Genomic DNA, 13427 nt, shown 5'->3' with positions numbered 1-13427 from the left:
TTTTACTATCGCATAACGCACACTTACATACACCCAACAATGATATAAACATACATATTAATGTTTAGGAGAGTGTAAATGGATCGTGTAGCGTTGTGAGTGAACTGCTTCTCTACGGGACTGGTCCGAAACTTTCTGCACGCCGGAAAACAGTTAAAGGAAGAGATATGCGAACATCTCTAAGATGCGATACCTTCTAACTAGTAAACTTTCCGCTGCTAATCAAGTCTCGCTTCGGTTTAGACACCCGTTCAAATTCATGACGGATCTTTCGCGAGCGATACTCTGGATGTCTATTGTGTTTCTGCAGTTTGATTCGCACGCACCGAAACGTCAGATTTCAGATCGGAGACTGAAATCGCGGAGAAACGTGTGTGGCTTTAAGATGCCTGACAGTTTCGGAACAGCCTACATGTCGAGTACATGTGTGTGAGATTCCGTGTGTAGTCCTTTGCGGAATATATACGTGCGTACGTATGCGTGTACGTGTACGTGTGAGTGTGTGAACTGCATGTACAATGTTTGACTGCAACCGCGGCGCGATGCATCCTTTTTTTTAATCCTTCCGCCGCGCCGCAGTCCTCCACGGAAGAGTACCACAGGACTTGCTGTGAAACAAAACTTACTGAGAGACTACGAGATTAAACTGCCTGTATGTAGAAGGTTTCTCCTCTTTTAGCGAACACTTTAGTTCTCTTTTTTTCGCGCGTAGCGGATGAGAGTAACTGCATACAAGGTGTTTTTAAATTATATAATCTCACATTTTTCAATAATTTTTCAGTTGACTTTCTTTCAATAAAAATTTGCTTAAATGCCAATTCTTTAAATATTAAAATATCTCAAACAGAATTTACATTAGAATCGCGTGTTACATCGAGATTAAAAAAAAAAAATTAATTTTAAATTTGTTTAAAAATGCAATCATATAATTCGACATTTTAATTCCAAATCACCCTGTATACATGATGACAATATCTTTATGTATTGTTCTTCTACCTCGAAAGAATAAGAAATATAACACGGCAACACGGCAACTAATCGAACTTATCAAGGATGTAAAATGATATTACGAGCCGCACATGTATACGCACTTATGCTCGCTTATCTTACACAAAGCCAAGCCACTTCTGATTGCATCGCGAACACCGCGGAAAATGCATTTTCGGCATGACACGTAAAGTATACCCGTATATGCGTGTGTGTGTAGGTGTGTGTATATTGATGTATGTCGCGTCTGTGTGTAAGTGCGTGATAAAAGCGAAACGTACAAAAGGCACCGACGCCACTATGGAAAGTCGAGCCCCCATGGAAAAGGTATAAAATTCGTGCGCATTATTCGAAAAGGAATAACGACGTCAATCGCCACTTTCAATCAATATATATATACATACATATACATCTACATATATATATATATATATATATATATATATAGATGTAGATGTATGTATATATGTATATAATTTTATATATATATATATATATATATATATATATATATGTGTGTGTATATAAAGATTTGATTTTATTTCTTTCTTGTTTATTTCACATCGTCCATAACACACAGTTGTTCAATCGGGTCGTAGATGTTCCCCGTGCAAGAGACGTAAAGTCCACGCAGCCATTTCTTACGATCATTTCTTGCGATCATCTTTTTATAGCCGATTCAACGATGGGAACGATAAATAATAGCGCATCAGTTTCGATTCCTAGAAAAAAGAGACTCGGGGGAACATTTGAGAGGGACAGTCGTAGTGATATAAAAACCTTTCCCTTCGTGCACTTGTCGTCCTCTTCTCCTTAGATTAGTGTAACTCGAAATAGTCTTTGATTTGACGGATATTCAATAATAACGGGAATTGCATCCGACGCGTTATCGATAATCACGAATTCGAACTGATGCACTCAATTGGATACTTCATCTTGTTTTTGATCGACATTATGATGGACATGAAATCGAGACGTGCTTCTCGGATTTTATTCTCGGATCTTGCAAAGTGATTAAGTGAATTTAATTCATTCGGTTGAAATTCTAATATAAACTATTTAAGGAAGCCATATATGGATGTATTTGATCAATTAAAATAATTTATAATCGTTTCTTTCAAATTATAAAGTTACATTTATATAAGTTCGATTATTTTCCTACTGCATTTCTTTCTTTTTGTGACGTAACACAGCAGTTCTTGTTATATGAAACCGCAAGATGCAAATTCTAATTATGAAACTTTCTAATTTCGAAAATGCAGATGTCAGAAAAACACGGAAAAAAGAATGTATCTTTTTTTTAAAGAGAATGTATCTTTGTAAAAACATGTGGAACGAAAGCGTAAATTCTACAATTGTGAGCTTTTTTCTTTAATCATGGAGGACAGTGCTTTTATCAATATTAACAGTATTAATAAATCGCTATTCTGATTGCAAAATAAAAAGTTTCTAAGTTTTACATTATGAAGTTTTGTTAATTAATATAACAATATTCCTCTCAAATATTTTTCTGTTTTTTTTTTATTATTAAACCAATTGATAAATTTCGGAACAAGAATAAAATGCTTGTTGTTTAATTAATGGAATGCATATTTTCATTGTCATTGTGATTTCTTATTATAATTAATCAACAAAACATTACTGACCTTACATTACATTAAATATATATATTTTTTATGCCGTGATATATTATAAATGATTGAGTAACATCAAAAATTGGTCATAAAAGACGCACTCGCGTGGTAAAACTTTTGCACAGCAAGTGATTCACAATCGAATTCGATTCAGAGTCGAATCAAATTAAAAAGAAAACTTTCTACTTTCACGATAACCCGGTTGATCTCTCCGTAGAGATATCGATCCCCATCCTAGGTACGGACAGCGTCGTGTGCGACGGAGGTGTGCGCGTGGCACAGCTTGGCTGTACATTCTAATGCGCTGACAGGATTTCACGCTGGGTGTGCGATCGACGTATCGCGATCCTGATGGCGTATAAGGTCGATGGTGATCGCGTTCGGCCCTCCGTCCCTCCCGTTCCGTCCCATCGACTCGCATCGGTCGGTGGTGTGACGGTCCCGGCAAATATCGGACTGCGCTCTGACCCGGTCACGTTGAACCACTCAACAAGTCAACGACTCGCCGCTGCTAAGTTAAAGCCGCGAAAGCAGTATACTTTCCCCTAAGGGCCTCTTAAAGGGGATGCGCCCTTTCCTGTGCGCGAACAGAATTTCCCCGTTTCCCGATGAATATCTCGCGCGGCCCTCCGCCCTCGTGAAAGCCGGTTTGGATGACTTTTGACGACGGTACAAGTTAGCGCGATCAATCGTCACTGCTGTTTCATTTCGAGTAAAGTTATGAGGGCGGTCGTAAAAGTGTCGAATGAGAGTCCGCAGAATATCCCCCCCGTTTCCCGATCTTTATGGGGCTTAATAAAAAATATAACTAATAAATTGCAGTTTACAGTATTGATCGGAGTGTTATTTACAAGTTTTTAATAGTTCATACGTTTAAAAATACTTTTATAAGGGACGTTAAAAATTAATGTAAAAATTAATCGTATTTAATATAGGTCTCATTAATTTGCTGTTTTGCAGGTATATTTCGATGTGAAAAATTATGCTAATATTTTATGTTTTTTCGATAGGTGTATGCTCACATAAAACGTGTACTGATTTAGATTATATAATGTATAAAAGATTCAAAAGGTTTTATTTTTGTCAGCAGTTGGACTTGGATTTATGGATACTGAAATAAAAAATCTACACAATCAATGTGCGGAGTGCATATCTACAGACAAAAAGAAAACAAAGGGAATATAATAAATATGCATAGACAGATATATCAATGAATATGTATAAGCAACATTTTTTTGTTATACATATGCATTTCTAGAAAAACACTGATTTCTCGTGAAAAAAATTCCGTGCTAAAAAGCATACACTGCCTAATCTATCTGTTTAAAATTTTTTTACATATTTTTCAACAAATACTATAAACTGCAATTATGAACTATTTAACATAATTTAATTTATGCGATATATATTTGATTATTTAATGGTTAATAAATTAATTTTAAGAAAATCAGTTATAAATTCGTTAAGAATATACGTGGCCAGAAAATTATTCATCCTACAATTGCAACATTTTTTGTTTTATTTCGCTGTATATCAAACTTTCAGAGTTGTAACCGGATTTGAAATAAATGGTGACGTATTGGAAAAGGAATTATTGCGAAAGATCTTAATTAGTGTGACGCGAATGAAGCGTATAATTCCGCTTATCAATTTGATACCGACATCGGTCATCCGGACATTGTGCGCTGTTATCACGCGTTATGTTGCTAGAAATATAATCTTTCGATACGAGACAAAGCACGTTATCACAGACCGTTGATTATGAAGTTACAGCGGACGCGTTAAATAGAATTAACGAATCAGACAGTTTTGATCTCACTAGATGTCATTTAATTCTTTTATATTCTCTGTGGCCATTTTCTCAATAACGTGTAGCAAGATATATCAATAATTCGATCAATAAAAATGTTGTTATTATTTGTTTTTCTCAGCTAATAATACTTCTGTTATTTTAACTTCTTGGAAATGTCTATATAATGACTTTTCTTATATTTTCTATAAAAAGCACATTTCTGAGTTTAATAACTCCCATTGCAAATTTGATGCCTGGTTGCGTTAATACACACCGGTGCACACTAAAATTCATCGCAGATTTAGCCAAGTCTTGACCAATGAAAACTTCGAGTATAAATCTGGCGAACAATATGGTAATTCATGCTGAACACCTCGATAGTCAAAATGGTAATGCGCCTTTCCCGACACCGTAACGCTTTTATATCAATTTTTGCACGACTTTTCACGCGTTTGGCGCGATACCGATGCGTTAGTCGAATTCACCATATTGGATATCACATGAAAATATCGAATAATGACGCAAAATTTATTTCACCGACGAAACGATTTCAATTTTTTTTAACATATGCGCCTATGTATCGATGTATTAGTCGCATAGCTGTAAAATCGCTCCATTATCTCGTACAGAATCGTATTGATTTCTCATCCGTGTGATCTACCTCGATTGTGAAGGAAGAGCGCGAGCAGCAGAGCCGAACGCTGTTCGCGAAACGCGAACTTCGCAGGAATTCAGAGAAATTGAATTATTATCGTCTGTTCGTTCCGAAACTCGCGTGCGTCCGTCTCGGATGATTGATTTGGCAATAACTCGCGTCTCCGCGGACAATCGACGTTGCGAAGTAGAACGGATAAATATCGGAAATCGTTCGACCGCGGTATTCGATCCAAGGGATGGAATCGCGCGACTTATATATACATGTATTTTTTTATAAATACGCGAAATACTAGCCTACGCCGATTAGCTGAAACAATCAAGATGCAGTCGTTAGGCAACGTAACGGAAACTTACAGAAGCTATCTTATATTTTTATCACGTTGAGAATTTTTTAAATAAAATATATCTCACATATTTCTCACTGTCCGTATCGTTATAACGAGCTAGAATTTTCGAAACGTCTCGTATATATTCTAATCATTATCGAGCATACCGATCGCGGCGCGACGTATTATTAATGGCGTCATTATAGGACGAACGGCTAAATTATTCGCTGATAGGTCACGCGGACGGGGTAGCGCACTGACCCCGTGCAACCATTTTATTTATGCAACGTGCAAATTGCTCGACGCTCTATGCCGTCATATAATTACGCCGGGTTCTCATTTATTAGATAAAACCTCGGTACAATGGCCGCGTTTTGACCAAATGTTAACTCGAAACAACGTTACTCCGGTTTTCTATCTAAAAGGAGTGTGATAAGAAATGCAGCAATTATAGGAGTCGTAACCCTCGCGAGCGGACGTTATCGTTTTCGCGTAGGCGCTCATCTCTATTTATCAGAACTATTGGTCAGATCACCAGCCGTCAAAGCCCGTATAGCCCGATATCCTTTTCGCGATTTGAATCTCATTTTATTTTATACCATCTGATGACACGAAGAACGAGACGAGGCCGACTCGGCCGGCATAGATATGCACGGGAATGTGCGCATAGAAGCCGCGTACGTGCACCGGAATATTGATCCATCCTTTATCGCGGCAATAAAGCACGCCGGCAGGAGGAACACGAAAGAGATGGTACGCGAAAAGTCGTATTATCTCGCGACGCGCGGCTAGAATCGTCGGTTCCGACAGAGCGCGAGAATAAAGCACCGCGCTTTATGCGCATTCCCCAAATATTTTTTGCACGTTTCTCTCTCTTGCGATCCTTAATACAATATAATTTCTCGAATATGATTTCTCGCGAATCTGCCGGTCGTACGAAACTTTCGAGTTAAGATATTTGACGATCCTGGAAGAGATTATTGGAAAAAAATTGCAAATCAGAAATCCACCGAGCTCCGTTATCGAAGGAATTTGTACCCATTAGTACGTGGCTTTATCGGTCTGCGAGATACAATATGTGACGATTTGTTCTGCAGAATGTATCGCTTCAGTTAGCGCGGCCTCGTGTAATCCGATTGGCGGGACTAACGAGCGATGCCTCGCTACAAAAAGCACGGAAATTCCGCGACTGGAAATTTTAACGATATAACCGTGAGAATGTGCGGAACTTACGGATGAGTTGCGGATCAAAGAGGACATGCACGTGCCAAATAACATGTACGTCTGCTGTATTATACACAAATTGTATACAAATCGTGGAGATTATTCGACGTGGTGTATAGCGTGGTCAATACGTAATTATACAATCATAAATCTATGAAATTTGTAAGCGTACAGTAAAATCGAAGATATATAGTATAAATTATAAAATTTTATGCGTGTACGGTAATTATATTTTAGCGTGACTAAGAATGACACGTTACAAGATAGATTAAATTGTTTTTCATATTCGAATGTTAAAAAAAATGCCTCAATACAAATTACTATTTAAGTAAAAAAAAAAAAAATAATAATATTTCCTTGATATTAATTCAATGTCAATCTTGACCGATATTGTACAAGAATTCGTGCATAATATTTTATGAATGTTTTCTGTAAAAGCTGTAAAAAGAAGTGGCGCTTCTGCTTCAGTTAGTTAAAAAAATTCCCTCCGAATTTATGCCCTGCTAAGTGATCCTTAATGTTACATAATGGAATGTTAGAAAATTACTTTTAAGGAACGAACACACTTTATGTCCAGTCATATTCCTTTCGCGAAGGAACACAAGTGTTCTAGTTACGAGGGAAAAATTCGAAAGGCACTGCGGCGCGCAGCTGGCGACTCTTTCCCGTATCGATCGCGTCTCGATCGTCCTACTTTTCTCGGGGGTTCAGTCTAGACGAATAAATTGCCTTGTCGACGCACGTTTAATTGCACGCTTAGCCCGAATCAATGTTTGGTCAAATTCGCAATTGAGTCCACGTGATTGATGAAATAACGGATCGCTCGTTTGGATGTTCATTTAGTAGATTGTCAAATTAAATAGCGGATATAGAAGGAATCCGTTAATTCAATTTACTTCATTTCAGGTTATATTATTTATAAATGTCTCTTCCTTGATACACTCCGATTATGATCTTTCGCGAAAATGTACTTTTAATTTGTGAATTTTATGAATATGGAAGAACGGAGTTCTGCAATGTACAGTTACTATTAGATAATAAAGTTGTAAGGAACGGAATGTAAGTACTCGAGAGTGAATCCTGAAATAAGTTGACTCTTGGGTAAATAGAAACGACAAGAGTCTTAGGAACGGCAAATTTACTTGAGTGAAATGTACGACAATGCATAATCCGGGAAGTTTATTGAAAATTAGATTAAGATTGTTAACTTTGAACTAATTATTTCTGTTCATTGTTTGTTCGCTATGCAAAGAACCTGCTATACAACTTAGCCTTTAATTTACTTTGATATATTGGTAATTGTAATACCAACGGTAAATGGGCAAACGTACATGGGATAACAGTTTTTGCTGCGTGCATGGAAGAAACAGTGTTCTCGTATTGGCACAACCGGGTGCGTGTGGCTAACATGTCTCTCGTTTCGTGTGTCATGATGTCCCGATTTTTGTCGCGATATTTTATACCTTTCCCACGTGTGTCGGGTAGTGACGCCCTGTATTTTGTAAAGAGAACAAGCTAGAGAAACAAACAACTAAAATCCATGACCGACGACAGTATCGACAACAGTTTCGTAATCGTGGCTTTAGCGTTCTCCAAATTCGGCTGCGAAATATATAGTAAATGGCAAAAACGAGGCGTGACTGACCGGAAGCGGATATTCACTCTCTTCGACGTGTGCATCGTGATCGAGGCATCCTTTGGACCTTCAACGCATTACTTTTCTTCTTGTCGAAGCGAGGATCGAGAGATTATGTTTCTTCGTACTATATAACGATTCTTGGAATAAATATAATACATTTTTATCTACTCAACAAATCCAATATGTTAATTACACAGAATTATAGAAATTTATTGTACAATTTTTATTTAAATTTTATTATAAAATTCATTTTTATTTAAAACTTATTTAAAATTTATTATAAAACTTTTCTTATATTAGATGGCAGAGCGTCAACAAGAAGGAGCCAAGTAATAAATCAAATTAAATAATTGTCGAAAATTTTACCAATGCTAATCTCTGCTATGGTAAAGTAATTAAAAATTACATAATATCGATGTTACATAATTTGACACGTGAATAGCAAGCGATACACGAGCTGTCGTAACGTACCGTCAGAGATTAGACCGTGTCTTCTTTCTAATCAAGAAATTAATTAGCGGTGCAACAGGATATACCGCTTAACAAACGGTTGACGGTGCGATTCCATCCGACATGTAACGGTAAATCTCTCGAATCGTCCGTACGCGCACTCCATTACGGTCTGACATAGTGGACACCAGATAAGCTCGTCGATCCTCGCCTAGACAGCAAACACGAGCCGCAACTGACGGATGCGTTTAGGTGACTCGCGAGCCCGTCGATTTCTCGAACATACTGTAGAACGATATGAAAATGAGCCGACCGCGCGTCGTACCACGATAGAATGGTGGTTCATAAAATAACACTGCAGTCCACACCACGTAACAATATCGAAATATATGCACACATATATATAGGGTGTCCCAGATGCCCCATATTCTTGTTTTATCTACGAATTTCTCGACCAATTTGGAGTGGATCTCTTCGAAAGTTTCAAAATATTAATAAAACTGGCATTATTAATACAATACGGAAAACTATTCGTACGCGTACGAATGAGTAACAATTGCTCATTCAGTTTCAAAAGAATTTTTGCGATAGATATAATTGCAAGGATCTAAATCTTTTTCCTTTTTCCTGAATGGAATCAACTCCAAATCGGCGAGGAAATGCATACACGGCAGGAAATGCGGAGTATCTGGCGCACTCTGTATACATGCGTAGACTGATATTGAATATAAATATATGTAAATATATCACGTGACGTCCAAGATTAGCGCATCGCAGGAACGATTACGGGTGTCAAGGAGGCATTCTTTGACAAAGAGAAACACAAAATGGAAAACGAGCTAAAGGATAACGTTAGAGTAGACCGATGATGAGCAAGTATTCTCGAGACTAAATGCTTGGAGACTGCGGTTCTCGTGCTCGTTGAGTTGTGGTAATGCGGCACCTTAAAGCCGTCATAGGTCCAGGAGCCTAACTTCAAAACACAGGTCTGTACGTCGTATGGAAAGAACTCAACGTCGATGGAGCAGGAGGATTTATATACGGCCGGCGGTTGCCACACGACCAATCCCGAATAGTAGACCGTGGCCTTGGTCATCAGCGTCACCTCGTAGTTCCCGTCGGCGCTGGAATCACCGAAGAAACGAGCCGAGCGTGATCACGATTGGCTCGAAGAGAAGGTTTCCGGATGCTGCCGCTCTTTTCCTATCCCCCTTTCTCATTCTATCATCCCCTTTCTATCATCTCCTTCTGTCTCTTCGGATATCCGACTTCCGAGTATGTATCGACAAAGTGTGAATCTTGCTCGCGTTCGCACAGTTATCGTGATACTCCCGCTGCTTTGCAAAAATACGTTTCTTTCGATTGTCCAGAAGAGACTTCGAAAACCAATCCAACCGACGTTCGACTTCGTCGGTGAGATCGATAATTTCGGAAATATTTCGCGAATTCGTGTTTCTCCTCGCTCGAGAGAGACACTGATAATGATAATTGACTTTGCTTCTGTTAAAAGCGAGAATTGTATGAGAGCAGAATCTTAATCGAGAAAATTATTATATCGATCGTTCTACCTATATTTTGGAAAAATATTGGATATCTCGTTATTCGTACGTGTTATAAATTATCTACGACAATTCGTCTCCCGTATAATAAACACGATCGCATCATTTCAGGAAATATGGCAGCATCCGTCTTCCGGGGTGGACTTTCCTGAACTTGCGTTCTCCCTCTCGATCATCGGAGACCCACGCGACGAGCCAATCGTCTATGATCTAATCTACACTTAGGATCTAGCTGATCGCCGTCCCGGAGACGCATCCCGTACGGAACCGTGTCGGATCCGCGTCTCGGACGTTCGGCGGGCCAATTGAAGGCTCAGTTAATCGTATGGGGGCTCGAGGGGGTCGGTCAGGGCAGAAGGGGGAAGTACGACTTAACGGCTACCATGCGAATTTACCTTGAAGCCGTCATAGGTCCACGAACCGAACTTGAGGACGCAGGTCTGCTCGTCGAATGGGAAGTACTCCACGTCGATCTCGCAGGATGATTTATATATGGCTGGCGGCTTCCACTCGACCAATCCTTGATGGTAGATCGTGGCCTTCGTGGCCAAGGTCACCTCGAAGTTGCCGTCCGCGCTGCGAGCGAGCACATTAGTGGTTCTGGGCGCTGCGGCGGTCGAGCTTACTTTGTACTTCCGATTCGATACCAAGCCGTCTTTTTTGTTTTTTTTTTCTTTTTTTTTAATTTATTTCTGTACGTGTGTGTGTATGTGTGTGTGTGTGTGTGTGTGTGTGTGTGAGGTGTGTATGTGAGAATACGTGTACGTTTTAATGTGATTACGGTGTCTTCTAAATAGAGATCTTACTTGGAGGTAGCAAATCTGTTAGTTTATCTGGAGGCGTTTGATCAGCAATCGAGGAGAAAATAGATCCACACGAATGAAAGTAATCTGTTCGGGAACCGACGCAACTTTAACTCGGCTATAGAAATTATTTGGCTTGAAGCGTTCGCAAAATCGGATTAGATTATCGCGCAGGCTCTTATTTCGATCCACTAAGCCTGAAGGCTGAGGCACGTAATCTGGCTTTGCTAGTTAATACAAATCTAGCAATTCTGTTGTTTCTTTCTTAATTATTATTCTACCCATGATTTGGATAAAGAGAGGAAATTTATTTTGGTATTAATAAATATTTATGGAATTTTAATTAAATGTATACACAAAATTATTGATTAATGTAATCTAAAAGTCCAGCATCCTTTTCACGTTTACAATTAAAAATTTACAAAGAATTTATAAAATATTTTTGAGAAATTATAACAAATCATTATTATGAGAAAAAGTACCGACAATAACTATAATAGATTATGTTCAGCACTATTCAATTATCTCAAACTAACTAGTTGTCAATTCTATATTTGTGAAATTAGACAGCTTAGCAAAGTTTCTAAATTGAAGAACCAACCAGCACGCGGATGCTAGCTTGATATAGAATATAGATATACGTAGTCAATAGCAACCCGTTTACTGTCGAGAATCGCATCGTGGGATTGCGAAGTAAACTAAACGCGATGGAGTTTCCCGGAGTCGAGAAGAGAATCCGGAGGTACTAAGTCATCGTAGATGACTGCGGTGCACCGGGATTATTTTGCTATTGGTTTCCTTTCGTCCCTTGCGAACTATCTTCGGACCCGAAAGTTACGATCAAGTCAGAAAGTAGGGGTCACTAACTTGAGTTTCCAAGCGAGCAAGAAGAAAGAGAATCCTCGTGAATTACGGGGAAAATGCATTTTGCTTTGGCCTGCCTCATTTGAGAAAATGTTGATCGTGTCTAAATTACGCGCATCGAAAAATTGTTATTTAATGTTTATTAATTTGTTTATTTAACATGGATGTGACATAAATAAAATTTCTTGCAACGCATTGTATGTGAACTGAATTTTTTATATCTATAATGTACCCTAAATTAAAAAGAAATAAAAATATTTTTATATTGTACAAACATAATAGAAATAAAAAAAAACAAAAAAAAAACAAAATACCGAACTTTCTTGTTCTTTCAGGAGATTCCAAGAATTTCCTGTCTATGTAATAAACTTATGAAATTTCTGTTTAACAAAATTATCATTTTATCGATTTTATTTAAATTTTATTTCAATATATATAGATTCCATTATTTCCGCGTAAGTGAGGATAGATCAATCCTTTCACGTTGGTCAACTTTCCAGCGATACGATTTCGCGGAAAGACAACCCTGATTGCATTGACCGTATTGAGAAGATATCTTTCGATCTCGAATACATCGCCAAGCTCTCCGGGGAAACGTGAATTGCTTTAATAATCCAGTCGAAACCTTCCTTGTCGAAGAGTTTACCGACTTATCCCTGGGCATGGAACTTTATTGAGTATTTGACGTAACCCAAACAGGCGTGTTTATTTCGTACAAAGCGAATGAATGTACGAAGCGCGTCGCTTTACGTTCGCGCAATCATGGTCTGAGCATTTCAATCTTTCGTGTAAACACGTGCGGTCACTTGGCAGATATTACCTAAGCTATACTCGCACGGGCATTGCAACGAAGAGGAGATTTGCCCGAGGCGAAATGCAATTTCAGCACGCTGAGAACTTTACGAGCGATAAATCAACATAATTTAATTAATAAATTTTGCTTATAAATTTCAATTACAGTCCTACATGCAAACACGTTTATAGCATATTTAAGGGTAATATATGTCTTTCATTTTCTCTAGATACTCTAGTCTAGATATATGACAAATTCTGTATGAATTTTAAAAGCGCAAATCGTTTTATTATACAAAGGACCAGTTTGTCATTGTAGCGATCGCATCTGATACATTTTAGTCTGCTCTCCGCTCGGGAAAAATGCATCTTGTCTGCGCACGAGGATATATTTTTCCTCTCCTTTCGCATCATTCGTATGAAGTATCACAGATCTACGTGCAAATGCACAGATGCTTTCCCGTCCTACGTGTCTCGAATTTCGGTCGGAAAGTGTAGTCGGGTTTCCTATTTATACGGCACGTAGTTCAGACGGCGACACCAAAAGAAAGAGTTCGAGGGACGAGTTCGCTCGTAAAGATCGCGCGAAAAGTCTTAATCGAAGCAATTCATCCACCATACAATTATGCTACATCATTGAGAGAAATGCCGATTCTCATACGAGTCTTCGAGAGATGCCAATCATCTAACGAGATACATC

General features: G+C 38.4%; 1 protein-coding gene across 11 annotated transcripts in view; it reads right to left on the bottom strand.

The window, feature by feature from the left end:
* The window catches only part of nAChRalpha4 (nicotinic acetylcholine receptor alpha4), a 186700-nt gene that overhangs the window by 77784 nt on the left and 95489 nt on the right, over window positions 1–13427 (bottom strand). For 7 of the 11 annotated variants that reach the window (XM_011641987.3, XM_011641988.3, XM_011641990.3 and 4 more), the window contains one exon: window positions 10664–10844. The exons of 1 other annotated variant lie outside the window; for it this stretch is intronic. In XM_011641987.3, the coding sequence (XP_011640289.2) occupies window positions 10664–10844 (181 nt within the window). Of the gene's footprint in view, window positions 1–9652; window positions 9834–10663; window positions 10845–13427 lie in introns of all 11 variants that reach the window. 3 more of the 11 variants (XM_089079971.1, XM_089079975.1, XM_089079978.1) reach the window with 1 other exon arrangement.

Source organism: Pogonomyrmex barbatus, unplaced genomic scaffold (assembly GCF_055798465.1).
Source record: "Pogonomyrmex barbatus isolate J1 unplaced genomic scaffold, ASM5579846v1 scaffold3, whole genome shotgun sequence".
Lineage (NCBI taxonomy): Eukaryota > Metazoa > Arthropoda > Insecta > Hymenoptera > Formicidae > Pogonomyrmex > Pogonomyrmex barbatus.
This window is presented reverse-complemented; position numbering and strand designations above follow the sequence as displayed.